This window comes from Hirsutella rhossiliensis, assembly GCF_020360975.1.
Source record: "Hirsutella rhossiliensis strain HR02 chromosome Unknown scaffold00010, whole genome shotgun sequence".
NCBI lineage: Eukaryota > Fungi > Ascomycota > Sordariomycetes > Hypocreales > Ophiocordycipitaceae > Hirsutella > Hirsutella rhossiliensis.
Genome location: NW_025408676.1, coordinates 2,854,838 through 2,880,657, shown reverse-complemented (window position 1 = coordinate 2,880,657; position 25,820 = coordinate 2,854,838). Strand labels below are relative to the sequence as shown.

At 58.5% G+C, this 25,820-nt stretch overlaps 8 protein-coding genes across 8 annotated transcripts; 5 read left to right on the top strand and 3 right to left on the bottom strand.

Annotated features, from left to right (window-relative positions):
• Positions 1–533: 533 nt before the first annotated feature.
• On the top strand, positions 534–2,794 carry HRG_08728 (HEAT repeats domain-containing protein; the record flags this gene model as incomplete). Its single annotated transcript, XM_044867199.1, has 8 exons — positions 534–599; positions 656–761; positions 816–967; positions 1,014–1,505; positions 1,569–1,828; positions 1,891–1,991; positions 2,045–2,382; positions 2,429–2,794. The coding sequence occupies 8 exons, from the start codon at positions 534–536 to the stop codon at positions 2,792–2,794; spliced, it is 1,881 nt and encodes a 626-aa protein (XP_044718086.1).
• A 558-nt stretch (positions 2,795–3,352) lies between these two features.
• HRG_08727 (methyltransferase domain-containing protein) lies at positions 3,353–4,311 on the bottom strand (the record flags this gene model as incomplete). The annotated part of the gene is made up of 3 exons (XM_044867198.1): positions 3,353–3,733; positions 3,797–4,097; positions 4,250–4,311. The coding sequence occupies 3 exons, from the start codon at positions 4,309–4,311 to the stop codon at positions 3,353–3,355; spliced, it is 744 nt and encodes a 247-aa protein (XP_044718085.1).
• A 706-nt stretch (positions 4,312–5,017) lies between these two features.
• On the bottom strand, positions 5,018–9,674 carry HRG_08726 (eIF-6 family domain-containing protein; the record flags this gene model as incomplete). The annotated part of the gene is made up of 7 exons (XM_044867197.1): positions 5,018–5,651; positions 5,712–5,783; positions 5,895–5,989; positions 6,855–6,940; positions 7,037–7,921; positions 7,985–8,813; positions 9,003–9,674. The coding sequence occupies 7 exons, from the start codon at positions 9,672–9,674 to the stop codon at positions 5,018–5,020; spliced, it is 3,273 nt and encodes a 1,090-aa protein (XP_044718084.1).
• A 1,948-nt stretch (positions 9,675–11,622) lies between these two features.
• HRG_08725 (uncharacterized protein) lies at positions 11,623–11,923 on the top strand (the record flags this gene model as incomplete). The annotated part of the gene is made up of 2 exons (XM_044867196.1): positions 11,623–11,853; positions 11,909–11,923. The coding sequence occupies 2 exons, from the start codon at positions 11,623–11,625 to the stop codon at positions 11,921–11,923; spliced, it is 246 nt and encodes an 81-aa protein (XP_044718083.1).
• Positions 11,924–12,641: 718 nt separating this feature from the next.
• HRG_08724 (cytochrome p450 domain-containing protein) lies at positions 12,642–14,540 on the top strand (the record flags this gene model as incomplete). The annotated part of the gene is made up of 6 exons (XM_044867195.1): positions 12,642–12,967; positions 13,024–13,054; positions 13,110–13,256; positions 13,452–13,503; positions 13,563–14,199; positions 14,318–14,540. 6 exons carry the CDS (start codon positions 12,642–12,644, stop codon positions 14,538–14,540), a joined length of 1,416 nt encoding a protein of 471 aa, XP_044718082.1.
• An 811-nt stretch (positions 14,541–15,351) lies between these two features.
• Positions 15,352–18,116, top strand: HRG_08723 (THO complex subunit 1 transcription elongation factor domain-containing protein; the record flags this gene model as incomplete). The annotated part of the gene is made up of 5 exons (XM_044867194.1): positions 15,352–15,627; positions 15,678–16,469; positions 16,524–16,679; positions 16,731–17,624; positions 17,697–18,116. 5 exons carry the CDS (start codon positions 15,352–15,354, stop codon positions 18,114–18,116), a joined length of 2,538 nt encoding a protein of 845 aa, XP_044718081.1.
• A 500-nt stretch (positions 18,117–18,616) lies between these two features.
• HRG_08722 (IF2B/IF5 protein) lies at positions 18,617–19,947 on the bottom strand (the record flags this gene model as incomplete). The annotated part of the gene is made up of 3 exons (XM_044867193.1): positions 18,617–18,904; positions 18,961–19,361; positions 19,428–19,947. 3 exons carry the CDS (start codon positions 19,945–19,947, stop codon positions 18,617–18,619), a joined length of 1,209 nt encoding a protein of 402 aa, XP_044718080.1.
• A 1,211-nt stretch (positions 19,948–21,158) lies between these two features.
• Positions 21,159–25,765, top strand: HRG_08721 (AAA domain-containing protein; the record flags this gene model as incomplete). Its single annotated transcript, XM_044867192.1, has 6 exons — positions 21,159–21,445; positions 21,502–21,602; positions 21,652–22,038; positions 22,093–22,912; positions 22,971–25,225; positions 25,296–25,765. The coding sequence occupies 6 exons, from the start codon at positions 21,159–21,161 to the stop codon at positions 25,763–25,765; spliced, it is 4,320 nt and encodes a 1,439-aa protein (XP_044718079.1).
• Positions 25,766–25,820: the final 55 nt, after the last annotated feature.

Below are 25,820 nucleotides of genomic sequence, written 5' to 3'. Positions count from 1 at the left end.
ATACAGGGCTAGGCGGGCAAGGCAACCGATCTCACGGCGGATGAGGCCAGGTATCTGCGCCTCCCCCCTCGCCAGCTGGGTGCCAAAGTACGCGCTGTATACTTGCTATTGGTTACATGCCCCCCCCCCCCCCCCCCCCCCTCCGAAGCCCACCGCCACTGGGACCTCGTCCACCACCGGCCAGCCTCAAGCTTCGCCCAGAGCCTCATCACGCATCAGTCCCTTCTGTCTGTCTGGTACATGCCTCTTTTCATTTCCTCGGTTTTCCCGCCAACGCGCCCCCCGATATCACGCTCCCCCTTCGCCTTGCCGACTCCCTGGCCGCCGTCGCGCTGCCGGTCTTGCGAACGCTGATTTGCTCGCATTGGCTGGTTGCCAGGCCGACTTGCTCCCAAGCAGCATCCGACCGGGTGCGCAAAAGCAGCGATTGCATCACCTGCGACCCACCGCAGCCAGGACATCCATCTGCCTCTCCTCCTCTCCAAGCGACGCACCATCTCGGCTGAAGACGCCTTGTTATCCTTCCCCCCGCCATGGCTGACGCGCCCAACACCAACGATGAGCTGTATCCCATCGCAGTCCTCATCGACGAGCTCAAGGTACGCCCTCCCTATGCTTTGTTTCCCTTTGGCTCTGCTGATCTCGCCTCCTCCAGCACGATGACGTCCTGCTCCGACTCAACGCCATTCACCGCCTCTCGACCATCGCCCTCGCCCTCGGTGCCGAGCGCACGAGAGAAGAGCTCATCCCTTTCCTTGACGGTAGGTAGCCCCCCACCTCCAGCCTCGCATCACCCTCTAACGCGTGCGTTGCAGAATCGGTCGAGGACGAGGACGAGGTCTTGGTCGCCCTAAGCGAGGAGCTCGGCAGCTTCATCGAGTATGTTGGGGGGCCCCAATGGGGCCATGTGCTGCTATCGCCGCTCGAGAACCTGGCCGGCATCGAGGAGCCCGTCGTGCGAGACAAGGTAATGCCGGTCCCCTCGGGAAAGGCGTCTTGCTGACTCCTCGCAGGCCGTTGAATCCCTCAACAGGATTTGCGCCGATCTCTCGCCTCAGCAGGTCGAAGAGTACTTTATTCCTCTCACCATCCGACTCTCCAAAGCAGACTGGTTCACGTCCAAGGTCTCGGGCTGCGGTCTCTACACCACGCCCTACAAAAAGGTCTCCGCGCCGGTCCAAGAACAGCTCCGCCAACAGTTCGGCCTGCTGGTCCACGACGAGACGCCCATGGTCCGCCGCCAGGCCGCCGCCAACCTTGCCAAGCTGGTCAAGGAGATGCCTGCTCCCGTCGTCATCGACGAAATGATACCCCTCTTTCAACACCTCGTCCAGGATGACCAGGACAGCGTGCGGTTGCTGACCGTCGAAATCCTCATCTCCATTGCAGAGGTCGTACCAAAGGAGCAGCAGTCCAGCCATGGGGTCCTGCTAACGTCGCTGCGTAACCTGATAGAGGACAAGAGCTGGAGGGTTCGGTACATGATTGCTGACAGATTCGAAAAGGTATGGCCTGACGGCTGCACGCCTCCATGACGTGATGTTAACATTTTGCTTCCCTCTCTCTAGATTGCAAAGGCCGTCGATGACGAGGTCGTCTCGAGAGACTTGGTCCCCGCCTTTGTCAAGCTGCTCAAGGACAACGAGGCCGAGGTCCGGACTGCCATTGCCGGTCAGATCCCTGGCTTCTGTGCTCTCGTCGACCGTGCCACCCTCCTCAACGACATCATGGGCAGCATCGAGGATCTCGTGTCGGACAACTCGCAACACGTCCGGGCGGCTCTTGGCACTCAGATCAGCGGGTTGGCCCCAATCCTCGGCAAGCAGGAGTATGTAATCCCCCTCGGAGCCGACAATTAGGAGGCCTTGACCTAACGCATGTCTTTGGCAGAACCATCGATCACCTGCTCCCCATGTTTCTCCAAATGCTCAAGGACGAGTTTCCGGAGGTTAGGCTCCACATCATCTCGAAGCTTGAACTGGTGAATCAAGGTACGCATCCTTTCTGCCGAGGTTATCTGGAATCCTTGGTTAACAGAGGGCAGTCATCGGCATCGATCTCCTCTCGCAGTCCCTGCTCCCGGCCATTGTGCAGTTGGCCGAGGACAAGCAGTGGCGAGTGCGGCTCGCCATCATTGAATACATTCCCCTCCTAGCCAGCCAGCTAGGCGTCAAGTTCTTTGACGAGAAGCTCAGCGACTTGTGCATGGGCTGGCTGGGCGACACCGTCTTCTCCATCCGAGAGGCCGCAACACACAACCTCAAGAAGTTGACCGAGGTCTTTGGCGTGGAATGGGCCAGCGAGCAGATCATCCCCAAGGTCATGGGAATGGGCAGCCACCCCAACTACCTGTACAGAATGACGACGTGCTTCGCCATCTCGGTAAGTTGGGCACTTGGATCCGCTCACCAGGCGCATTGGCTGACAGAGAGTACAGACGTTGGCGACGGTTGTCAGCATGGACGTCATTGCCAAGTCGATCCTGCCCATGCTCGACAAGATGGTCGACGACGACATCCCCAACATTCGATTCAACGTGGCCAAGACATACTCGGTTCTCATCGACGCCCTGCGCCGCCTGCCGGACGAGGGCACGCTGCATTCGCTGGACAAAGAAGGGGCCGAAAACACGCCCTCTCCTCGGGGCAACGAACTGATCCAGCAGCGAATTGTGCCGAACCTGAGCAAGCTGCAGAAGGATGACGATGTGGATGTCCGCTACTTTGCCACGAGCGCGGCGGCCGATGCAACGGGACCCTCGACAGGCGGGGAGCCAATGAGCACGTCGCCATAGATAACGGGGAGAGGCATAAACAAGGGTGGAAAAGAGAAAACAGGCTTAATGAAGCAATCATTCGTTGCCACCATCCAACCAAAGACATGATCTCGCCTGTCGTCTTGTTGCGTGGGCTCTTGATGCAAAGGGCGCGTCGATGGACTTGACGAGCAAGGGCAGAGTAGCACGTCCCTTTTATATCATGTTCTTGCCTTACTACATTGTGTACCCAGAACAAATACCGGAAGAGCAGCAGGGCAAAGCGAAAGGAAAAGCAACAAGAGGAAAACCAAGATGAGAGAGAAGCGGACTCGGGGGCCGTGGCGGATAGATGTATGATACAGACAGAAACTTGATTGGTTCCGACTATCTGCGTGCCGCATTCTCGAGCTCACAGGGTGCACGAGCGAGGGACGTCGACGGCGTCTCGTATAGCTAACGCCTTGCGCTCCCCGGCCCGTCCTTGTCAACGCACCTTTTCTTTTCCCATTCCCTCGTCCCATCCTTTCGTGTTTTTACTCTCCCCTCCGAGATTGGGGGAGTTGCAGGTTCTCGTTGGTCCCGGGCAGGTGGCCGTCAGAGCTTGCGGAAGCCCACGGTGCTGATGGTCTGACCCTTGACGCCGCCAAAACTAAAGGTCCGATACTGGACCCTGCCGGCGACGGCGAAGCCCAGCTGGTGGCGGTCGCCCTCGTCGTCGCGGCCGGCGAACCACTCGACAAGCTCGGGCTCCGTCCAGTTACAGCTGGTGACGACAAAGAGGCCGCCGGGGCGGACGAGGCGCACGACGCGGTCGCGGTAGGCCTCGCAGGGGCGGCGGCGGCCGTGGGCGTCGCGCTCGTCGGACAGGCTGACGGCGTCAAAGGTGCCCTTGTCGAGGACCAGGTCCCAGCCGCGGGCCTGGGCGCCGTCGAGCAAGGCGTCGAGGGGGCCTGCGACGACGTCCCACTCGGCGAGCTCGATGGGGGAGGCGGAGGCGGCGGAGGCGGCGGAGGAGGCGGCGGCTCTCGAGGCGGCTACTTGTCTGGCGAGCGCGATGCTCTGCGGGCTGTAGTCGACGCCGCGCGCGCGGCCCGTCCAGCCTGCGGCGCGCAGGGCAAACAGCAGCGAGGCGTTGCCGCAGCCGAGGTCGAGCAGCGACGCCGTTTGCTTGGATGGCGCGTCGGGCGACGACGACGGCGACGACGACGACGACGACGCCAGGTCGGAGAGGAAGTCGACTACCTTGGCTTCCGCGTCCGAGTCGTCGAACCAGACGGTGCCAATGTCGGACGGATCGGCGGCGTGGTTGCGCAGTTCGCTCGTGTAGAGGTGGTCCCAACTGTGAGGCGCCGCGCGAGGTCTCTGGTCAGTCCATGTCGTCTGCTTCTTCCTTGGCCAACAACCCCTTGCCTGTGTGCCGTCGCGCGACACAGAATGACAGACAGAGACAGAGAGAGTCAAGGGCAAAGCGCAGGCAGGCGACGAGCGTACTATTCTTTTGTGCCGAGATCGGACGGCTCCAGCTGGGCGGGTCGATCTCCCTCGGCAGACATCTTGTCCGTCATGGACCTGTCCCTTTTACTTGGGCGAGAAAGAGGCGGACAGGGACGCGTGACGGCGTATCCATGCTCCTCGACGGCGATGGCGTGTGCATCCTTCAACTGCCTGGAGTGGAGGGGCCCATGGGCGGAAGTGGCAGGCGGTCAAGTGGAACGTCCGTCTACCAACGTCAAGACCGGTTACGAGAGCCTTCAGCGCGCATTCTATGCATTGCCCAGCAAGAGTGATGCGCATTGTGGATGTAAGCGCACATACCACATACTTCTCTACCCGCTCTGTTGAGCGACAATGGCAATATCCGCGACCCTTGAGCGGCGTGACTGACAGTCACGGTGCAATGGTCGCTCGTCACCACGCAACTCCGTCCCTGAGCCCTTCTCCAAGGTATTGGCAATAATACAAAAGGCAAGTCCTGCAAGATATGCTTGACCGAGCGCGTCATGGCGTGCCGACAACACGTCGTGGAAGGGAACGCCGACGATGCAGAACCCGCTCTCCACAAAGATCGACTGCTCCCACCGCCCTTTGCCTTCTCTTTCTGCTCATGTCCAGACGAAAATACCCGCTGCTAAAAGGCAGGAACAGGCCGGATAACAAGGGCAAGGAAGACGCCATAGTCATCAAGTCATTCCAAACACCTGGCCCCTGCCGCTTTGGCGAAGCAGGCGGCCTGATGCCAAGAGGCAACCGCGCGCGCCTTCAGTAGAAACTCTCCACCATGGTATCCTTCATGCTCGTGTTGATCTTGCTGGGGCCCTGGCCCTCTCCTAACCGGAAGACGCTCTCAATGACGCTGAGTTCCGTGGCGGTCGTGTCGAGGCCGGTGACGGCGAGCCAGTCGTTGACCACCATGCCGGCGCCGACGACATTGCTGCCACGGTTGACGCTGCCGGCCACGAGCGGCACCTGGAGCAAGCTGGAGAGCTCGTCCTGGTCCTGGATGCTCGTCTTGGGGTGGACCAGGCCGCCCTGGTTGGACAGGCTCATATAGCTCCCCACGAGCACATTGTCGGCGATGGTCTGGCGGAAGACCTCGACACCGAGGACGTCGGCAATGATCTCCTCCGTCTCGCGCTCGAGGTCGGGATGGACCAGGGCGATGTGGTCGTTGGTGGCAATGACGTTGCCGAGGGCTGATAGGCGCTCCTCAATGCGCTGGATGCGGACCGAGTCGGGCAGCGAGTTGCGCAGGTGCTGGAGCTCTTGGTCCGTGGTGGACGTGGGGACGAGGAGGCCCTTGCGATTACCAGCCGTGAGGCGGCCGATGATGCGGGTGCCGGCGATGGTTGTCCGAACAGTGGGCACGATGTCTTGCAGTTCAGCCTCGAAGACACTGTCGCGAAGCGGTCAGCTCGGATCCCGCGGAGGCTGCGGTCGGGTCAGGAGGACGGACCTGTAGAAGTTCTCGCTGGCACCGAGGGCGACGAGCGCATACGAATTGGTGAGCGTGGCGAAGACGCCGACCCTGTCCTCCTGCGTCAGTCTCAGACGACCAAGGAAACGAGGCCGTGGGCGCGGGGCACGGCGATGGCGGGGCCTCTGGAGGCGGGCGGGAGGGGGCGCGCAGGAAACCTACTCGTTGGAGTTTTCAAACTGTGCTCGCACAGCCATGTTTGTAAAGCTCTCGACGTTTTCCGAGGGTATCAAGCAGAGGTTCTTCTCGACGGTGCGCTTTCAGAGGCAAGGATCTCGAGCAAAAGTGGCGATGGCAGAGAATGGGCCTTTGTTGCTCTTGCTCTTTTTTTCCCGCCCTCCCCTCCTTTGGCGGCCCCGTGATGGGTTTATGTACCGTAGGTGGGCCGCTGGCCTCGCCAGCCCGGGTACGTGCGGTGCCCCTGCTAGGGTCCTAGCAGAGCCAGGTCCCTCCCGTTATCAGCTTAGTAAGGTCGACCGCAATGCTGCACTGCACCTATGACTGTGCTGATGGAGAACGTCCCTCCGTCCCTCCGTCCCTCCGTCCCTCCCCAGTGTGACTCAACACCCCTGGCTGTCCGAATGGAGCATCCAGCTCTCCTACACTGCTGTCTGACTCCTCGCCACTTTGTCTAGGTGGGCAGGCTTGGCAGACATGCTTCCTCGGGACCGTGCGACGGCGGCTGTGCCATCAAGACTCATCAATATCGCCTGGCATCGCCCTCGAGTCACCTTGTTAGTCACGCTCACTCTTCAGCTTCATCGTGCACCTTTCAGCTTCAACAATGGTTCCCCAGGTGCAACACGCCCTGTCTCGGACGCCGGCTGCCTTTGTGTTGGCTGAAGCGGTTGCAGAGGCTCTGTATTGGACATTGTGCATCTGACATGGCATCGATGCCCACCTTCTACATCCTCGCCATCTCAACTTCAGTCACGCACAGCCAGGCGCGTCTCTTCTGCACACGCCGAGCCCGTTTGTTACTTCCCCTCGTGTCCCGTCAACAATTCGCTCTTTACCATCCAGACACCATGCCTCTGGCGTGCCATCAGTGGAAGAGACTGGTATCAAACAAAAGATCCCAGGGCCGGCTGCCAATCCCCCGGCCGCTCAGACAGTCCATACTGGAGCCTTCATTAGCACCTGACGCCCTCTGACTTCGAGCGCCATGAATCCTGCGAACCGCACCGTGCCGGCGTCCCTAGGGAAGCCTAACCAGGGTCAACTGTTAGCACATGCCCGCGAGGCGCCGCTGCCAGTTCTCCTGGGTCGGGGCGCGTTGTGCGGCGGCTTGCTTGGAAACATACCGGCTTTGATCTTGTCTCCTCGAGCCCTCGCGCCCTTGTCCTTGTCCTTGTCCGCCTCGTCCTCCAGCTCCACCTCCCCTTCTTCGTCAACTGCTTCAACCTCCGACTTCTGAGAGTCCAGCGTCGGCAGCCCCGTCTTCTCAATCTCCATGAGGTGGGTCTGCACCGCGTCCCCGGGCAAAGGATACATGATGGCCACGTCCCGGCTTTCAATCGGCAGGTTCGTTGCAATCGCCACGGCAAGCTCCGCGATCATCGACGTACTGCCTTCCACCCCCGGGGGCGGCGGGTTGTTCAGGTGCTGGTAGAGGTAAGCTGTCAGGTTATTGGTGGCCCTGCTAATCAGCTTCGCCCGGTTCTCGCTCATCTCAGGTGAGTTGAGCTTCTGCTGCAACCCGTCTAGGGTGGCCATTCTCCAGTTGACAACCTTGGTCGTCAGTGCATCGAACTCTTCCTGGCTGTGCATCGTGTATGCGTTGCCCCGGATACTGAGCTCAATTTCCTTGAGCTGCCAGCTCAGTTGCGGCTCCAGCCCGGGGTGAAAACACTTGTCGAAGAGTTCCTCCACGATCCATCTCGACACAATAGCCCGCCCGACCGCCGTCATTTCCTGCTTTCCTGTCTTGACCGCATCGGCACTGACGAAGCTCTCGAGCCAGAGGGGCAGGCAGCGCCAGTCCTTTCGTATGTTGAACGACAGGTTGTTGATGGCGCCGTTGAGCCGATTGAACCTGGTCGAGTACTCGTTGTCGTCCCAAGCAGTTCGTGACTGCGACATGCGCTGATTGGCAACGGCATTTTGCAGTTGCTCAACCTGGCCAGTCAATTGTGTAATGTGGAATTTGTTGTCGAAATAGAGCCGTTTGACGTTTTTGTACTTGACCACTATCTCAACGTCGGTCAATTGGCTGCTCTACGCCGCACAAACTCTGGGACGGGGGGCCTCACGTAGCTCTTTGAACTTGACCTCTATGCTGAGTTCCTGATCGGGGTTCGATGGCTGAGGGCTATCTCGACCTTGGTCGACGCCCGCCGAGCCTTCGTACTGCGACGCCCGATCGCTTCGATAGCCGAGGTTCTGCCCAGGCGTGGGCGGGAGAGGACTCATAGGATTCGTCGATATGCTGCCCTGGCGATAACCCGTGGCTGGACCGAGCGGCGGCTCGGCTTGCCCTCGCAGGGCCTTTTCGGCGTCCATCCTGCGGTTCGGCGGGGGAACGCCTCCAGGCGGAACCATGGCGGGCTGCTGGTTATTATCGGGATTCTGAATCGGAGCCGGCTTTGGGATCGTGGATGCCGTCTCCTGGGCCAAGGTGGCAGAATAGGCGTCTGCGGGCGATGTCTGGACCGAGTGTTGCTGGTGAAGAGACGGTTGGTCCGAATCGGTAATCAACGAGTCGTAGGAAAGCTGGGAAATGGTCTCGGGGTTTTGCTGCTGCAGCACTGCCGACGAATGACTGGACACAATGTGTGATTCGGAAAATTGCTCGTGCGGGCCTGAGTGGTGGAGGTGCGGATGCTGGACCCCCTGTGGACGACTCTGTGGCAAGTGCTGGTCGTAAGGCGCAGTCTGCTGTGCCTGGGGTTCGTGAAGGATCTGGTGCTCGTGGACGTGCAGTGTTCCTCGACGTTGCAGGGGTTGTGGCTGCTGCGGCTGCTGCTGCTGAGGCGGGGGGTGGTCTGGTGGCTGGTAGCGGTCGTCTTCGTACGACGATAGCTCGAGTTGCTCGCCGGGCACCGAGCGGATGGTGGCGTTGGGAAGAGTGATTCGGGAGTCCTGCAACGGGAGACCGACGTTAGAGCCTCGCTCGCCCCAAAAAAGGGGGGGGGGTTGATGGTCAGCCCCGCCCATGTCCCGCAATGGCAACACAGCTGCGAGCTGCATCTGCATGAACCCCGGCGTCGTTGGGGGACTGAGGTGCTACGGGGAAGAGAGTGGGAAAAAAGGGGGTAAAAAAAAGCTCACCCTCTTGGACGAACGTCGTGCTAGGCTTGCGGTGTCGTCGTAAGAGCTCTGATAGCCATGCGACTGGGAGGATTTGTGCTGGTGAGGGGGGTCGTGCGAGGTGCGGGCCGAGCTGGAGAAAATGCCCTTGATGAGCTTGCGTGTCGACCGCTTCTCGGGGGCGCCCGTGATCGTCGACGACTGCTGGAACAATTCGGAGCCGGGGGCTCGGTCGGCCGAGGCGCTGTCGTATTGATGTAGTTGCTGTGGTTGCTGTGGTTGCTGGCGCTGAGATGCGAGGTGGAGGAGTGGCGGCGGCGGCGACCGCTGCTGCTCGAGAGGCGTCTGGAACCGCTGGCGACCATTAAAGGCCGGCGACGAGCCGTCGGCAGCGACGCCGAGCGACGGGATCAGTAACGGGACGGGATTGAGGCTGGGGCCCGCCGACTGTGGATTGTTGAGGTGCGGTGGCGGTTGCGATGCCAGGTTTTGCAGCGCGTCGACAAAGGACTCGCTGGAGCTGAGGGCCGTGTTGGCTGACGGGGGGGTTGCTTCGGCGGGCGAGTCGGCTAGCAGGCCTGGACCGCTATTTCCAGCGCCCAAGCCCGGGCCAGAGACGGACAGCGGCTGCTCAGCAATTGCGGGCTGCGAACGGTTGCTGGGCTTGCTCAGGCGACCAACAAAGCTCGGCATCCTCGAATTCTGGGCGAGCCGGCGACGGAGAAGGGTGAGTAGATCGGGAACGGGGATTTGGACAGTCTCTTGAGGAACCGCCGGCGCTATCTCGGGGCGCCTTTTCCTCCAACCAGCTCATCAGCCCGGACGCGTGCCAGACGCCTCGTAGAGAAGCCAGGAACGAGCAGTCTTTTCGGAGCGAGCGACAGAAGAGAAAGGACTCGATGAAGCCAGGCGAGAGGGGTTGAGGAGGGGCTTGTCGGTCGGGCCGTGCCGGTTGGATGCCGCCGACGCTGACGAGCCGAGGGAGGGATGCGGGACGAGGCTGGTTCGCACCGCCGTCGGTGCTCGTCGTCGTCGTCGTGAAATGTCAGTGGCCTCCCTGTAACGCACAGGGGGTGATATGCACAAGCAAGTACTGTATGTACGTAGGTATGTATGTTGTATGTACGGAGTACGCCAGAGATGATGATTGCCTCTCAGCTAGCTTCTCGCCCGAAGCTCGAGAGCGCTGACGAATCACTGTCCTCGCAGCAAGGCCTCGACAGGGAATCTTTGCCGCCGCACAGCCCAATTATTTCTATCTAGCAAGGAGGTACCGTCCAGCGGTGGTGGATGAGGGAAGAAGAGGCCCATGATGGGGGATGGCCGACCTGAGGCTATTACAAGCGAGGTACATGGCGTGGCTCGCTCCACGCGCCACGTTGTCGTCCACGGTATCAGTACAGAATGTACAGTACATTGCGTAGCGTGGCCGTCAAGCGCCCCATCCCCCCCTGCCTTTCAAGTACCAGTACGTAGGTACAGTAGGTACAGTGGAGAAGCCGCCGCGTCGACAGAGACAGCCAAGCTGATGGTCGGCAATGGGGCCTTGGCTCGGGCTGTACTGTGCCGGTACTATTATGTGGCGGGGCTCGAGCTTGTACACATTACAGGACAGACGCGGTGGGCCAAATGGATGTCCGCTAACTAAAGAGCTTTCCCAATTGCGGTATAGTGACGGCGTCTTATGTAATCTGCGTACGAAAGCTGTGTCCTCCCTGCCTCAATCGTCAAAAGCCGTCGGCATAATTAAACGACTCCCAAGTCATCCACCAGCACACGTCATGCCCACCAATTTGCTTTTCCGCGGCCAAGCTCCAAGGCCCTCTGTCACTCACGGCCAATTGTCCCTCAGCCCCCGTCATGTTGCCGTTCGGATCGACCCAACTGAAATTCAAGACGTGAAACCGACCTCTTACCTCTGTCGCTGCTCGTGTTTTCCCCGCTTCGTCCTTCTTCCCTTCCTTCCGTTAGTCCCCGCGAGCCCACTGACCATCCTTGGGCTGGCGGGGCGGCGTGCGCATAGCATCAGAGCTTGGTCGCGCTGTTTCTGAGCTGGTATGCTGGGCGAACCCACCCAGGTAGCCGAGTTGCGTCACTGCAAGGAACTCGCGTCTGCGGCCCCGATGGTGCCTCTGCCCTTTTCTCCCGGGCGGAGCAACATGAGACCGTCCGTACAAGTTGCACATGTGTCTCGTCGTCTATCTACTGTTCTGCTCGGCTCTCCGTGTCCTCCAAGGCACCCCTCTGATGATTCTCCAGCTTTTCAGGGACCAGAGGATGGCCTACTGACGCAGGCCGAGACAGCACGCTCCAGTATACGGTCGAGCAACTTGTGAGAGAGGAGTTGTATATATATCGCGAGCCTACGTCGCTCTGGCGGGAGGATGCTCCGCTCTGTCGTCAAAGCTCGACAGCCGGAAGTACATATTCATCTCTGGTTGTCGTCGCGACCTCCCTGCTAATTTGCGCGCACATATACAAGATGAAGTTGAGCATTGCTGCTGCTCTCCTGGGCTGCCTCGCCAGCATTGCTGTCGGAGCTCCGCCAGTTGGCGGGCGCGGGGTTACAATGATGAATCATGTCGGCAATCTCGAGCGAGAGAAGCACATGAAAGAGAGAGACACGCAACTCGTCGCCGGCATGGGCGATGACGAACTTGAAGGCTCCGAGAGCAACCTCGAAGACGATGCGGGTCAAGTCTCCGTCGATGATTCTGGCAGCAATGTCAAGTTCACGGCGGAGGAATCGGCCGACACGATGGAGAGCGAGCGTGATTCGGATCTGACCCGCCACACTGAAGCCGCCAGGGAGCCAGGAAGAGGATACCCAGCCAAGGGCTTATATCCCGTCAAGAAAAAGTCGGGCATAGTGGTATACTAGGAGGACAGAGCCAGGAACGGGTGAACTGACGCGTCTGGCGGAACAGGCGACCACGCAGTAGCCAGGCGTACACAGGATATCGAACCTACTATGCGGCCAAACCACATGGAGAGTGCATTCTAGGAGGTGAGAACGAGTCAGAAAAGGACGGTCCAGGTCTGTTGGACGAAGTATGCTTACTACGTGTGCATAGCATTTGGCATTAGTTGAGAAAATGAGAAAGCCAAGACATCAGCTAAGGAGTGCACAGGAGCCGCGGATGCAGAGCTTCGTCTTGTACTACGTGGGCTCATCTTGGCTCCACACAAGCCAGTCGGCTGCTTTCCACGGGGGCTGAGTGTGTATGTACTGTATGCAGTCAGTTGCATCGATGAGGAGTGCAGGACATGATGAAAACAGAAGCAGCTTGGCTGCTGAGGTACTGCTGAGGTAGTATTGCATGTCTTGGTAGCCAAGTTGCAGTGCGTGGCGGGCAGGATAAGGTGTAGACACCAAGTCTCGGATACTCGAGCCTGTCACCGCCATTGGAGATAGGGCAGGTACAAAGTACGTTGACCCTCGAGGTACGGAGTAGAGGCTAACCTCCTATGCGTTAACCTCCTATGCCTCGCCATCTGGCCGTCGTTTGTGCGGGGTGGGGAGGCAGGGTCACGAGAACGACCTTCTCTCTCCTTAGGGCAACCCGTGCTACCATCAAACGCGAGAGGGAGCGTCGTCTCTCTCCTCCATCCTACGACCATGCTTCGATTTGCGTCGAGGTAGCGGACAATCTGCCCCCAATGCTACTCTCATTGCCCTACGCCCTCGCGGCACTGTCCCTGGTAGTCGTCGTCGGCCTCGTCCGCCGTCTCAGCTCGCCACTCCGCAGGCTACCAGGGCCGCCCTCGTCCCTCTTGACGTCGCTCGTGCTCAGATGGAGAGAGCTCAATGCCGGTCGAACCGCCTATATACACAAACTCCACCAACGCTACGGCCCCGTCGTGCGGATTGCCCCCAACGAGGTGTCGTTTACGTCCTGGCCGGCGTTGAAGGAGATATACTGTTCGGGAGGAAGCGGCTACGACAAGTCCAGCTTCTACGATCTCTTCAAAGTCTATGGCAGGAGGTGAGCGGTTGCGCACCGCCCACAAGGCGTTCTTCATCTGACCCTCGATGGCACAGGACCATGTTCACAATGCTGAACAAAACAGACGTGAGCGTCAACGCCTACTCACTCATGCCCCCGCGGAGTTGCTGACATGAGCTAGCATGCTGGACGGAAGAGGCTTCTCGCCGACCGCTATGCCAACTCGAGCGTCATGCAAGCCGCCCCCATGCAAGGCATCCAAGAGCTTTCCCGAGCTTTCCTCCGTCGCTGCACTTCGGTCTCGAAAAGCAAGACCTCGGAGGTTTTCGTAGGTTCTGGGAGGTGCCGGACGCACACTCCAAGTCGAGGCTAACACGTCGAGGCCAGATGGGTTCGTAAACGCCAGGTACTCAATCGAAATGTTTGACGCCGGCAGCTGATCGCCGTAGCCCTGCATGCCTACGCCTGCGACTGCATCACACATCACATTTTCCACCCACATGGCTCGAATTGCTTGGGGAAGAAAGTGGATGAAGACATGATGCATCAGTCGACAGCCGACGACAGCTTGCAGAGTCAGTGGGAAAACAAAGACAGATCAACACGTCAGGGGCTGACAACGATATCCCGCCAGATCGCCTCATTTCTCATTATAGTCCCACCCTTCATCGGCTACTAGCGAGCTTTCTCACCCTGTTTGTGAAACCCAGAGAGGTACCACTGGTTGATGACTACATCTTGGAAACGAGCAAGTGCAGAGACACCGCCAGTTTCACCCTCTTGAGTCGCCTGGGGCAGAAGGAGGAGCTTGATGCCATCGACGTGGCCGCCGAGTGCCTTGATCACGTAGTCGCGGGCATTGATACGACCGGGGATTCCCTGTGCTTCCTCATGTGGGAGCTGTCGCAGCCCCGGTCTCTCCCCTACCAACGCAGACTGACGCAAGAACTGCAGAACAACCCTGGAGCACCCGTGGACCAGCTGTCTTTCCTAGACGCCATTGTACACGAGGGTCTGCGATGCTATCCGCCAATCCCCATGTCACTGCCGCGTCTCGTGCCTCCGGGAGGTCGCACAATTGATGGCTTCTGGCTGCCAGAGCAGACGATTGTGAGCTGCCAGGCGTATTCTGTGCACCGCATCAATATGGACGTGTTTCCGGAGCCGGACACATTCGACCCGGACCGCTGGCTGGGATCTGACGGTGAAATCGACAGGCAGCGGCTGCTCTTCGCGTTTGCCAACGGCGGTAGAGGTTGTGTGGGAAAGCAGTGAGTTGCCGCCACGCCATGGTCTTTTAGCCTCGATGCGACACGTCTGCGCGTCCCCTGAGAAGAGCGAGAGACGTGGGCTGACGCGGTGATGGCTGACGTCGCCTCGCTGTCACAGTCTTGCTTTGGCCGAGATGAAGACGCTATTACGGGACGTCTACTCTAAGTTTGGCACGACGCCCGATGCATCCATGAATGAGGAGTCGATGGCCATGTACGATCAGCTCATCTCGACGCGGCCGCTGGGCCAGAGGTGCTTGCTGCAGTTCAACCCGTTGGAGGATACAGTCGAGGGCGGCACAGAAGAAAACGACTGGGAGACTGATAAGCCGTTAAGATGAGATATGAGCGGAAAGGCCCTGTATTTGTACTTGGGGATGACAAGCGCTGGCCTTGATATGACGGATCAGCGATTGGCCGCGTTGGTTGCCAGAAGACGGCAAAGGGCGGGTGCACATGTCAAGGAACTGTTTCCGGCGGTGGCAGATGGCTCATAGGCTTCATACACAATATCAAGATAGAGGCGACACAGGTCATCAAGTACGTACGCTGCCGAGGTTGTCGTCGTGCCCCCGTGCCGTTGGAAGAGGAGTTTGATGGCCCGTGCCGGGGCGGTCGACCACCCGTCACGTGTCGTACTTTGGAGGCTCAACACGCGTGGCTGCGATAGTTCGTTCGATCAACAACGGAAAGGTGAAATGGAAACCACGACGAGGAGGAGCCTTTTATCTGCAAGGATTCAGGTCTCGTGTTCGGACGCCGTGCCAGAAGTGGTTCAACTTGTCCCAAGAGGCAGGTACCTTTGATACATGGGTACTTCATGTTCGTACCTAAGATAAGCTCCCTGTGCGGCTTATCCAAGGTATCGGGCTACCGCCGAGAATCTCCCGCCCATTTCCCATTGTTCATCGACCATCCTCGCTTTGCAACTCCAGCTCTGCCCGCCGCCGCCTGCACAGCCCAACAGCAACCATCCTTTGCCTTTGGAGACTTGGGCTGTGGCCTCTGAGTATCTGTCCGTCCTTCTTTCACCTGCGCAGACCGCATGGTTTCGCGCCTGGTCCGATCCTGCGTTTGCCTTCCAACGAGCGAGGCTTCGTGACGGCTCGCGAGGCGGCGTCCGTCTCTGAACAGCCCGCCGCGCCCGCCGCGATGCCCGCTCTCGACATCCAGAACCCAGGCGTCGCTGCCGTAGCAGGCGCCGGGGCGCTCCTGGCCGATCTTCTCCAAGATGCCGAGCTCGCAAAGCCGACGTCGGCCCTCGAGCCAGTTCTGAATCCGTCCGATCTCGGCTCCCTCGAAGGTCGCATCTCGGCCTCTCTCGTCAGCCTCGCCGCCTCGGACACGGACAATAACCTCGAGGCTGCCAAGACGCTCCATTTCGCCATTCTCGAAACTGCTGCCAGAGATCTCTTCGGTCGGCTAATCGTAAGAGGCAGTCCTCTCACCAGCCCTGCGATCCTCGCTAACATTTCCAGGCCACTACTTCCATCGACTCTCCCGAATTTGTCAAAATGTGGAATCTCCTCGACATACTCTCGATCCTGTCAGACATGGGCCAATGCGATCCCGCACTGCTGTTCTGGTTGGTCGAGGAGCTGCTCGACAGCCAAACCATAGCTGGCTGCCGCAAGATATTCGACTACCTCGAGTCGCGTCGCGAGCGCATTACATCCAAGCACTTTAAGCAAAAGAACCTGGTCATACTGCGAAGTTGCAACGAGCTCCTCCGCCGGCTATCCCGCGCCGAGGACACGGCCTTTTGCGGGCGGGTCTTCATCTTCCTCTTCCAGAGTTTCCCCTTGGGAGACAGAAGCTCTGTCAACCTTCGAGGCGAATATCACGTCGAGAACGTCACCAATTTTGAGCCCCCGAGGGCTTCCGAGGAAGATTCCAAAATGGTCATCGATGATCAGATAATGCCAAAGGACTCGACAGACACCAAAGCGGGCAACAAAGCCGTGCCCAAGAAGACGTCAAAGGCCTTTGATCCCGACTCCCTTTACGCCTCATTCTGGTCGCTTCAGGAGTGCTTCAGCCAGCCACTCAAGCTCCTGGTCCCGACGCACATGGCCCACTTCAAGAACAACCTTGGCGCTACCTTGAAGGCTTTCCAGGCCATCCACAACGGCGAAGGCGCCCAGTCTTCAAAGTCGATGGAGAACATGAGGCGGGACTTGAAGCGCAAGAGAGAAGAAGATGAGGCCGGTGATGGTCTAGCGACATTCAACCCCAAATATCTCACCAGCAAGGACCTGTTTGAGTTGGAGGTACGCTCATTGAAATTCCCGCTCCCGACCCAACCGTTACTAACATTGGCCCAGATTAGCGATCTATCTTTTCGACGTCATGTCCTTGTCCAGGCTCTCATCATCATCGACTTCATTCTCTCCCTGACCTCTGGAGCAAAAGAAAAGCTAGCCGGCTTCAACGCCTCAAACAAGTCGGTCATGTACAACGATCAGCTCGACGAGGAAAACGTGAGTGGCTTTCCACAATTCCGACCAAGTGATTGTATTGACACAAAGCAGACAAAGTGGGCAAACGAAATGAAGACGACCATATCAGACTATCTGAAAAGGGGGCCCGACGGTCCGTACTTTAATAGGATGGTTGAGACTGTGCTTGCGAGGGACAAGAACTGGGTATTTTGGAAGATGGCCAGTTGCCCGCCCATTCAGCGGAAACCCGTCTCCACCGAGACCTTCAAAGAGTCCAAAGGCAATGCACAGCGCATGGCCACTAGCAAGCGCCTGCGGCCGAACCCGCTAGGTGCCGTGTCGATGGACTTCATTCGCGACGACCCTCGCAAGCTCTCCATGGATAACCTCCAGGAGGCAGAGAGGTACGCGCTGCCCGAGCTGGACGGCTTCAAGAGGACCATTGCAAACGACGAGTTCGAAATAGAAATGCCGACAAACGAGCAGACCAAGGCCGCTGCCGTTGCGGGCAAGGCGAGCAAAAGCTGGCGAGCTCTTCGGATAGGCGGACGGTCGAAGCTGGCGGCCTTTGACAGGATTGACGACTCGAAAAATATCGACAGCGTTTTCGAGGAGCTCGTCGAAATCAACGGCGCCCCTGACGAGGACGCGGCAGACGAGGAGGACATGCCGCAGAACTGCGAGCCCGTCATCGTGTCGGGCCTCAAGGGTACCAGCAGGACGGGACTGGTGGAGCAGCTGAAACAGAGGCACAAGGGCGTGTTTGCGACGGTGGTCCGGCACGCGGTGCGAGAGCCTCGCGACGACGAGGTCAGGGGCCAGAGCTTCCATTTCGTCACGGACCGGGAGTTCGGCCAGCTTCGCGACGGCGATCGTCTGGTGGAGCACGGCACGCGGGACGGCGTCGAGTATGGTACCAGCACCAACGCCATCGATGCCGTCGCCCAGTCTGGCAAAGTGCCAGTCATTGAGTTGGATCTCGAGGTGAGTGCACAACCAAGGCGCCCCTCGTTCCCCCGTCGGGGCCGTGCTTGCTGACCCAACTCGGCCCACTAGGCTGCGAAATTTGCCAGAGAAATGAACTTCGCAGCCCGCTACGTCCTCGTCGACCCTCCGACGGCCTCCGTCCCCCAAGGGGCCGGTTCCGAGTCCGCGGGCGATGTCCAGACCACCGTGACCGAGCCGCGGGACGAGACGGGAAATGCTGCCAAGGACGCGGCCGCCCTGTTCGACAAGATTGTGGCCGAGTCGGACCTCGAGCGGGCGGCCGAGGACCTCGGGGCGTACGTGTTCGCCGAGCAAGGTTCGCAGTCGCAGCAGGGTGAGAAGAGCAACGCGCCTGTCGAGGCCGAGGTTGGCCTTGAGGACGGAGACACGAGCATGGCTGACGCTCCGCCAGAAGAGACAGCCAAAGAGGCCGACGACGATGCGAGAAGCGACCGCACCGAGGATAGGTGTATCGAGGTCAGGACGTAACGGGCGAGGAGGACGAATGAGTACCCTGTGGACCAGCTCGTCGGCCCGCCAGGACCAGCTCGTCGGCCCGCCAGATCGTGCGTATTGTACTATTATCTTATTACCTGCCGATGGATGACGAGCCTGGGCGAAATGGTTCATCGCCATGAATACCGTGGCTTAGGTAGGGAAATACCGTGGCTTAGGTAGGGAAATACCGTGGCTTAGGTAGGGAAATACCGTGGCTTAGGTAGGGATAGACTGTGGAGAGCATCACACAATGAATGACACGGGCTGCAGCAGACCGGGACTCGACGCATGGCAATCTGAATGCAAGCTAGACTATCAATCTACTCTTCTACCACGGCGTAAAAGCACAAACGGCACAGGCAGTTTTTTCTTTCCGGTTTTGGTTCCTTTCGGGCCAACATCATGTTGCCACCTGTAGGCACGCAACGCAAAATGGTACCAAATGTGGAGATTTTTCTTGGGCAAGCAAGACGTCCAAACCCAGTCCGGCCTTAGTCCTCATCCGAAGACTCTTCCTCGTCAGCCTCGTCGAGCCACTTGAGGAAGGGCTCGGCAGCCTTGCGGATCTTCCTCGACGTGGAGAGGTCCGTGTACTTCTTGCTGGCCTTGGAGCCCCATTTCTTGATGACATCCTCGCTCACGAGATCGTGGTGGTAGTAGAGCTGTAAGATCTTGACAACCTGCTGCGACATTCCCGAATCATCCTCACTGAAGATTTTACCAATGAGGCGCTCGGTCCCACCGAGGAATGCTTTCTCGTGGCGCTCAGAGGTGATCAACTGAGACACAATTAGTTTCTTCCGGGACCTGACATGCGGGTTAGAAAACCACGTACCTGCTTGAGCATGCTGGCGAGCTTCGAGATCTGATCGCAAATGTTCTTGTCGAACAGAGTCTGGGCAAGAACCATGACGGTTCGATGTTTGCCTTCGATGCCTAGTGCTTTGGCCTGGAGGTAGACTTGAATCGAGTCAATCTTGTCAATTCCACCCTTGGCATCGGCCTCGGCCTGGATCCAGTTCCCAAGGTCGTCATAGGGGGTGTTGCCGCCTCCCTCGCCATCCTCGTCGTCATCGTCGTTGAGGCTGAGTTTCTGCTTGAACTCGCCAGGGAGCGAAGCCTGACGGGCCTTGACAGCCTCCTCGCTCATGTCGACAGCCCATTCGTCGTCCTTGACCTCAATGTCGGCATCTTCAGGTGCAGCGGCTTGCAACTTTTGGAACTCGTCGTCGCTGGCTGCGTCACCGTTTTCCTCATTCTCATTGGAGCCGTGCTCGGACCCGTCCTCGGGACTTCCCGCACCATTCTCCTTGCCAGCATTGCCGTTCTGCTGCTTAGCCTTCTTAGCAGCTCGGCGCTCAGCCTTGTCCATCTTGCCCTTCTTGTTGGGCTGGTTCTTGAGGATGTAGCCGCTGAGCTTTAGGCGGAGGTCGACATCAGTGCGCTGGCCACAAGCCTTGCAATCGAGAATGATGTGGTCGTTGTTGATACTGACGTCAGTCTCTGGGTTCTTGCACTTCTTGCAGAGGACAAACTTGTTGATGAAGCCGTCTAGGTGGTCCTGGAGTTTGGCAGACTCGTGAGCTCCATTGATGATCCAACGATCGTCCTTGGGGTCATTGTTTGTCATGGCACCAAGCTCGAAGCCGAAGTACTTGTTGAGGTACGAAGGCGGGCGGGCCAGAGAGGCAGCAACGCTGGGCAGGTTGACGACGACGGTCTTGATGCCGTTGCCCTTGCCCTCAATCTTGGTCTGCAGGCGCTCCATCTTGTAGCGATAGAAGGCGTCGCTGACATCGCGGCGGACATTGATGAGAGACATGATGCCGGCGGTTTCGTATGGACGGCGGGTAGAGTGACTGGCGTTGAATGAGGAGGGCTAGATCGGGGCTGTTCCGAGGGACTCTTAAGGCGACGGTGAATGCGTCATGAAGACCTGGAGAGAGCGTCGAAGACGGGAGGTTTCAGAGCTCAAAAGGACGTTTGCTTGACATGGGGCGAACCGAAGGGCGTCGCGAGAGGCAGTAGGGCAGGCATGAACTCTAGGCTCATCAACTTCAGCCGTCAGAGCTGATGTCGGGGCTACACGGTTTTCGCGGTATGCGAAAAAAATGCAGCTTGAAAGGGTGTGAGCACACGGGGAGCTGATCGTGCTGATACATAAACAGCAATGTGCGCCGACGAATCCTAGATGCAGGGTTTCCAGTGGGAGAGTGCGGAGAGGTGGAAGAAGACGCTCGGTGGAGGGAGTCGAAAGGCGTAGAGAGTGAGTGGGTTTGACGGAGCGATGCGGCGTCGGCGGCGGGGGGGAGGGTTATGCAAATAAATGGACGCTGCGACCGATGGGACAGTCGTCAGCAGGGGTTTCGAGAGCGCAAGTGAGGTGCAAGAGCAGTGCGGCCAGAGGTGTCTGGACAGCGGTGTGCAAAGGAGGTTGGAGTTTGAAGCGGGAGGGAGGCGGGAAAGGGAGGAAGCAGGAGGAAGGAGGCGAAAAGAACAGCCGTTGTGCGGACTGGATTCCCAGCAGAGATTTTGGGGAGGAGAGGGGGGCGCTTGTCGGGTAAACCATTAGTCCCTGGAGGTACTGTGCCTTCAGGCATCCAAGGCGGCGCGTTCTGGAACGAGCCGAGTTTCGCAAGTCATGGGCTCCGAGGCGGATGACTAAGGCAAGGCGTCCCCTGTCGACCCTTGAATCTCAAATTCCAAGGGGGGAGGGGGGTTGGGCTGCATGACGCCCTGAAAACAGTCACAGCACTGTTAGTGGTGGTGGGGGACCTCGGCAGCTCGGGTATACCAAGGCAAATCCTTCCGTGGATCTTGAAGTGCTTTTTTTTTTGTGGGCCCACGCAAGGCTGAAATTTCACCAGGCTACCAACTGTACCTGGCCATGTGCTGCGGCGATTGGCGTTGCCTCGTTGGAGGCTGCTTCGCGTCATCTCACCCACCGCGTCCATTGCAAAGAACATTGGTCCTTGCATCTCGTCACCGCCGTGCACAACCTGCGACAACCCATGACGCCATCACCACTCGGGCATGCCTAACGCGAAGCGGCTCAAGGGCAGCGGCGCTGCCAAGGCCCGGCAGCCCAAGGAAGTCGGCCCGCAGGCCGAGGATGGTCGCCCGACTCCTGCCGAGGTCGAGGAAGAGGAGCACGAGTTTGTGCAGCTGGCTCGGAAGCACTGGCTCAAACCTGGAAAGAGGGCGACCAGGCCAAAGGTCAAGAATGATGTCCTCAAGCAGAGCATATGGGACGTCCTGGAGAAGGACGGCTTCCAGTACAAATCACTGCTTCTCCTCGAGAGCTTACAGGCTCTGGAAAGGTGCGCAAGCTCCCCCTCTCCATCATCGCCGACTATTGCTGACCCGACTGCATCAGCTATCTATGGCCCGGTTACACTGGCGATTCATCAAACTACCATGTCCTGTTGATGGCCTTGATAGCAAACGTCAAGAGGCGGGAGCACTTGGAAACATGGAGTGAGTATGAACCCCCTTTTGGCTGGGACCAGCCACTGACTGGCTCAAGATGTATTCGAGGACAGACCCGACGACTTCTCCGCCATGTTTCGCCGCATCCTCTCCTTGATGCTGGACCGTACCCTGTCCTCGGCCGTTCGAACCCACCTCGTTTGCTTCCTCATTCATGCCTTTCAAAGCCTCGACTGTGCCATTGTCAGAAAAGAATGCGCCCCCCTGGTTTCCATCGGGATCTGGCAAAATACCTCGAGCGAAAAGCAGAGGGAGACGCTTCTCGACCAGGCCCCGCACCTGAGGAAAGCCTGGAGAGCTTCCCTGAAGCGCTACGAGGCCGCAGACGAGGCGACCAAGGCGCGGCTGCGTTTTGAGCGTTCCTGGCTCTATTCCCTTCTCCTCGACTTCATGAGTGTTCTCTACGACAGTGACCGTCGATCAGGCAAGTCATGGCAACTGCCTGTCCGCCCCAGTCCGTCTTCTAACCCTTTGCCAGATGGAACTCTCTACTGCGAACGATTTACCGAGTTCATATCGGATTTGCAGAGCCAGCTGCCAACGAGGCGCTACGTCAATGCTCTGCTACAAGATTTGCACCTCCTCCCTGTCATGAAGCTGTCGCCCCTCTACAATGACGAGTCTAACGCGCTCTTGCGGGAGCTCCATGGCCTTCTCTCCCACTACACCCATTTCACGATTAACGACCAATCGGGCATCCAGCTCACCCGCACCGAAGCCTACGACATGCACTGCGCCTCATTGAGCAAGTTGCAACGAGTGGCCTTGAAACACTTCAAAGATCAGCTCACCGTTCTGGCCCTGTCAAACTACGGCGCCATCGACAAAAGGGATGAGCTTCAGTCGCTACTGGAGCCCTTGGCAGATGACGACATAGCTCGTCTCGTGTCCTTGCTGGGCATGCGGTCAAGCTATCCTGAAAGCCTGAAGCTGCCTGTTGACCGAAAGCTCTTGATTGAGCTGGTCATCAGCAGATTTGAGCGCTGCAAAACCTTCCAAGACCTCGCCCAGGCTATGACAGTCATGCCAACAGAGCAGACGCTGTTTGACAGAGGCTTCCGGCGGGCTGATGAATACGACGGATCGCGGCCCCTCGCCCTCCCAAAGTTGAACTTGCAGTACTTATCCGCCGGCGACTTCTTGTGGAGAGCCTTGATTCTTTTTCGCTGCGAGTCATTCTATGGAATTCGCAAGGACATTGAGACGGCCCTGCGCCGTCTGCGCCCAGAATTCAGAGAGTCAGGAGAAACTCACTTTACGGGCTTCTCGAAAATGGCCATTCCGATTTCTAAGCCAGCGTGGGTAACCCATTCCAAGTGCTTGTTTCGAGCGTGAAATGCTAACGACGCCGCGCAGCGTGCTCGAAGCTGTTCCTCCGCTCGTTGGTGATGATCAGCCGTCCCTGGTCAAGGCTGAGGTTTCCATCGACGTGCAGCGGATGGGAGGAAACGTGCGACGAGAGTGGGACTGTTTGCGGCCCGACGACGTTGTGTTCTTGCTTGCCGTCGAGCCCTCTGCTGGACCGTCGGCGACGAATGATGACGATCCCGAGTCGGAAAACACGAAGCTCGGAGTGCTTTCTGTGCGGACTGCAGAAATAATGCAGATAACGGACGAAAAGGGCCGCCATGCTAGGGATGGTGGCGGAAATCTGGACAATAAGCGGCGTATCCAGCTCAAGCTCGATGCACAAGCATACGCCAAGGACGCTGAGCGTGCAGCAGCGGGCAAGCCGGACGTGTATGGGCGCATGAATCTGCTCCTCAGGCGGAACCGAAGAGAGAACAACTTCAAGCCCGTCTTGGAATCGATCCGCAATCTCGTCTTGTCGGAAACGCCTCTGCCAATGTGGCTCCACGAGGTGTTCCTTGGGTACGGGGACCCGGCGGGAGCGACTTACAAAAATCTCGGCAACCGGATCGAAAGGCTCGACTACCGTGACACATTTCTCAACTGGCAACACCTTGTTGAAAGTTTACCTGGCAAGACCATCGAGCCCGGTGACAACGTTGAGGGGAGCTTCGGTCCACCTTATGTCCTGGAGGAAGCCGTCGAGTCGGGGGAGCCTCAGACCGCAAAGCCATCCAAGAAACGTCGACGCGATGTTGAACCCCCTTTGAAGACCGAGGTGGAGAGTTTAAAAGTTTCCACATACACGCCTCCAAACAACGGACCATATCCTACCGATGTGCCGCGAACCAACACCGTGCGATTCACACCTGCGCAGATAGAGGCGATCATGTCCGGTTCTCAACCGGGCTTGACCGTCATTGTTGGCCCGCCTGGAACGGGAAAGACTGACGTCGCCACGCAAATCATCAACAACATCTACCACAATTTCCCAGAGCAGAAGACTTTGCTCATAGCTCATAGCAACCAGGCCCTGAACCAGCTGTTTGCAAAGATTGTTGCTTTGGACATCGACGAGAGGCATTTGCTTCGCCTGGGGCATGGAGAGGAAGATCTAGACACGGAAGGGAGTTTTGGCAACCACGGCCGAGTCGAGTCCTTCTTGAACAACCGACAACGGCTCCTGCAAGAAGTGAAGAAGCTGGCCGTGAGCCTCGGCGCCCCGGGTGCCCATGACAACTCGGCCGAGACAGCAGGCTATTTCAACAAGGTGTATGTGGAGCCAGTATGGATGAGGTTCTCGCAGGCTGTAGCGTCGGGCGAGCTGAGCACGCCGGACCTTGTACGAGAATTTCCTTTCCACGGATATTTTGCCGACGCTCCTCAGCCCCTTTTCCCGCCAGAGGCCGACCGGGCGCAGGTGCTAGACATTGCGCAAGGGTGTCATCGTCACATCTCCAGGATCTTTTCGGAGCTGGCCGACATACTTCCCTTTGAGATTCTCCGGCGCGAGCGCGACAAGGCAAACTATCTGCTCACCAACGAGGCTCGGATCATTGCCATGACGACGACTCATGCTGCCATCAGAAGGACCGACATCACTTCGTTGGGCTTCCACTACGACAATGTTATCATGGAGGAGGCAGCCCAGATCACCGAGGTGGAGACGTTTATGCCTCTTGCCATGCAAAAACCGGTCAATGGTCAGATGCGGCTCCAGAGAGTGGTCCTGTGCGGTGATCATTTCCAGAACTCGCCCGTTATCCAGAGTTTGGCATTCCGACACTATGCCAACTTGGAGCAGTCGTTGTTCTCCCGTCTGGTCCGCCTGGGGGTTCCGACGATTACGCTGGATCAGCAAGGGCGAGCTCGGTCATCCATTGCAAAGCTCTATGCATGGCGATACTCGAGGTTAGACAACCTTGCCGATGTGCAAAGTCAGGCCGAGTTCCAGAAGGCGAATGCCGGCTTCAAGTTTGATTATCAGTTCATCAATGTGCCCCCCTACAAGGGACAGGGCGAGGCGGAGCCGACGCCGCACTTCATCCAGAACTTGGGCGAGGCAGAATACGCCGTCGCGCTCTATCAGTACATGAGACTGCTGGGGTATCCGGCCAACAAGATTAGCATCCTCACCACCTATGCCGGGCAAAGGGCCCTGGTGAAGGATGTGCTGTCCCACCGCTGCGCCGGAAACCCAATTTTCGGGCTGCCCAAGGCCGTCGCCACGGTAGACAAGTACCAGGGCGAGCAGAACGATTGTAGGCAGTGGTCCCCGTTATCCCTTGTTGGCGATGCATGGACGTTGGCTAACGTGCGATTTGCTTGCAGACATCATCCTATCGCTTACCCGCACCTCGCGAGTGGGCTATCTGCGCGATGTGCGACGCATGACGGTGGCCATGTCGCGGGCCAGGCTGGGACTGTACGTGCTGGGTCGGCGCGAGGTGTTTGAGGCATGCCCCGAGCTGCGGCCCGCGTTTGACATGCTGCTCGCGAGACCAGACAAGCTGATGTTGGTGACGAGGGAGTTGTGGCCGACGGAGCGACTCAACAGCGAGGAGGACTCGAGCGTGGATGGCGAGGTTGCCATGGAGAGCGTGGAGCACCTCGGGCAGTATGTGTTTGAGATGACGCAGACCAAGATGAAGCAACTGCAGGGAGAAGAGGGCCTTTCAGCCATGGAAACCAGCGGCGCGGTGGATGAAGAGGCTGCGGAGGGGCAGGCTGCGGACTACGATGAAGATGAGGGGGTGTTGGAGCCAGACATTCTGGATGTGCGCGAGGGGGGGCGGATGTAGGCGTGAAGGACTAATGAGTATTTTGCGTGTGACGATTGACTCATTGTTCCCCCCG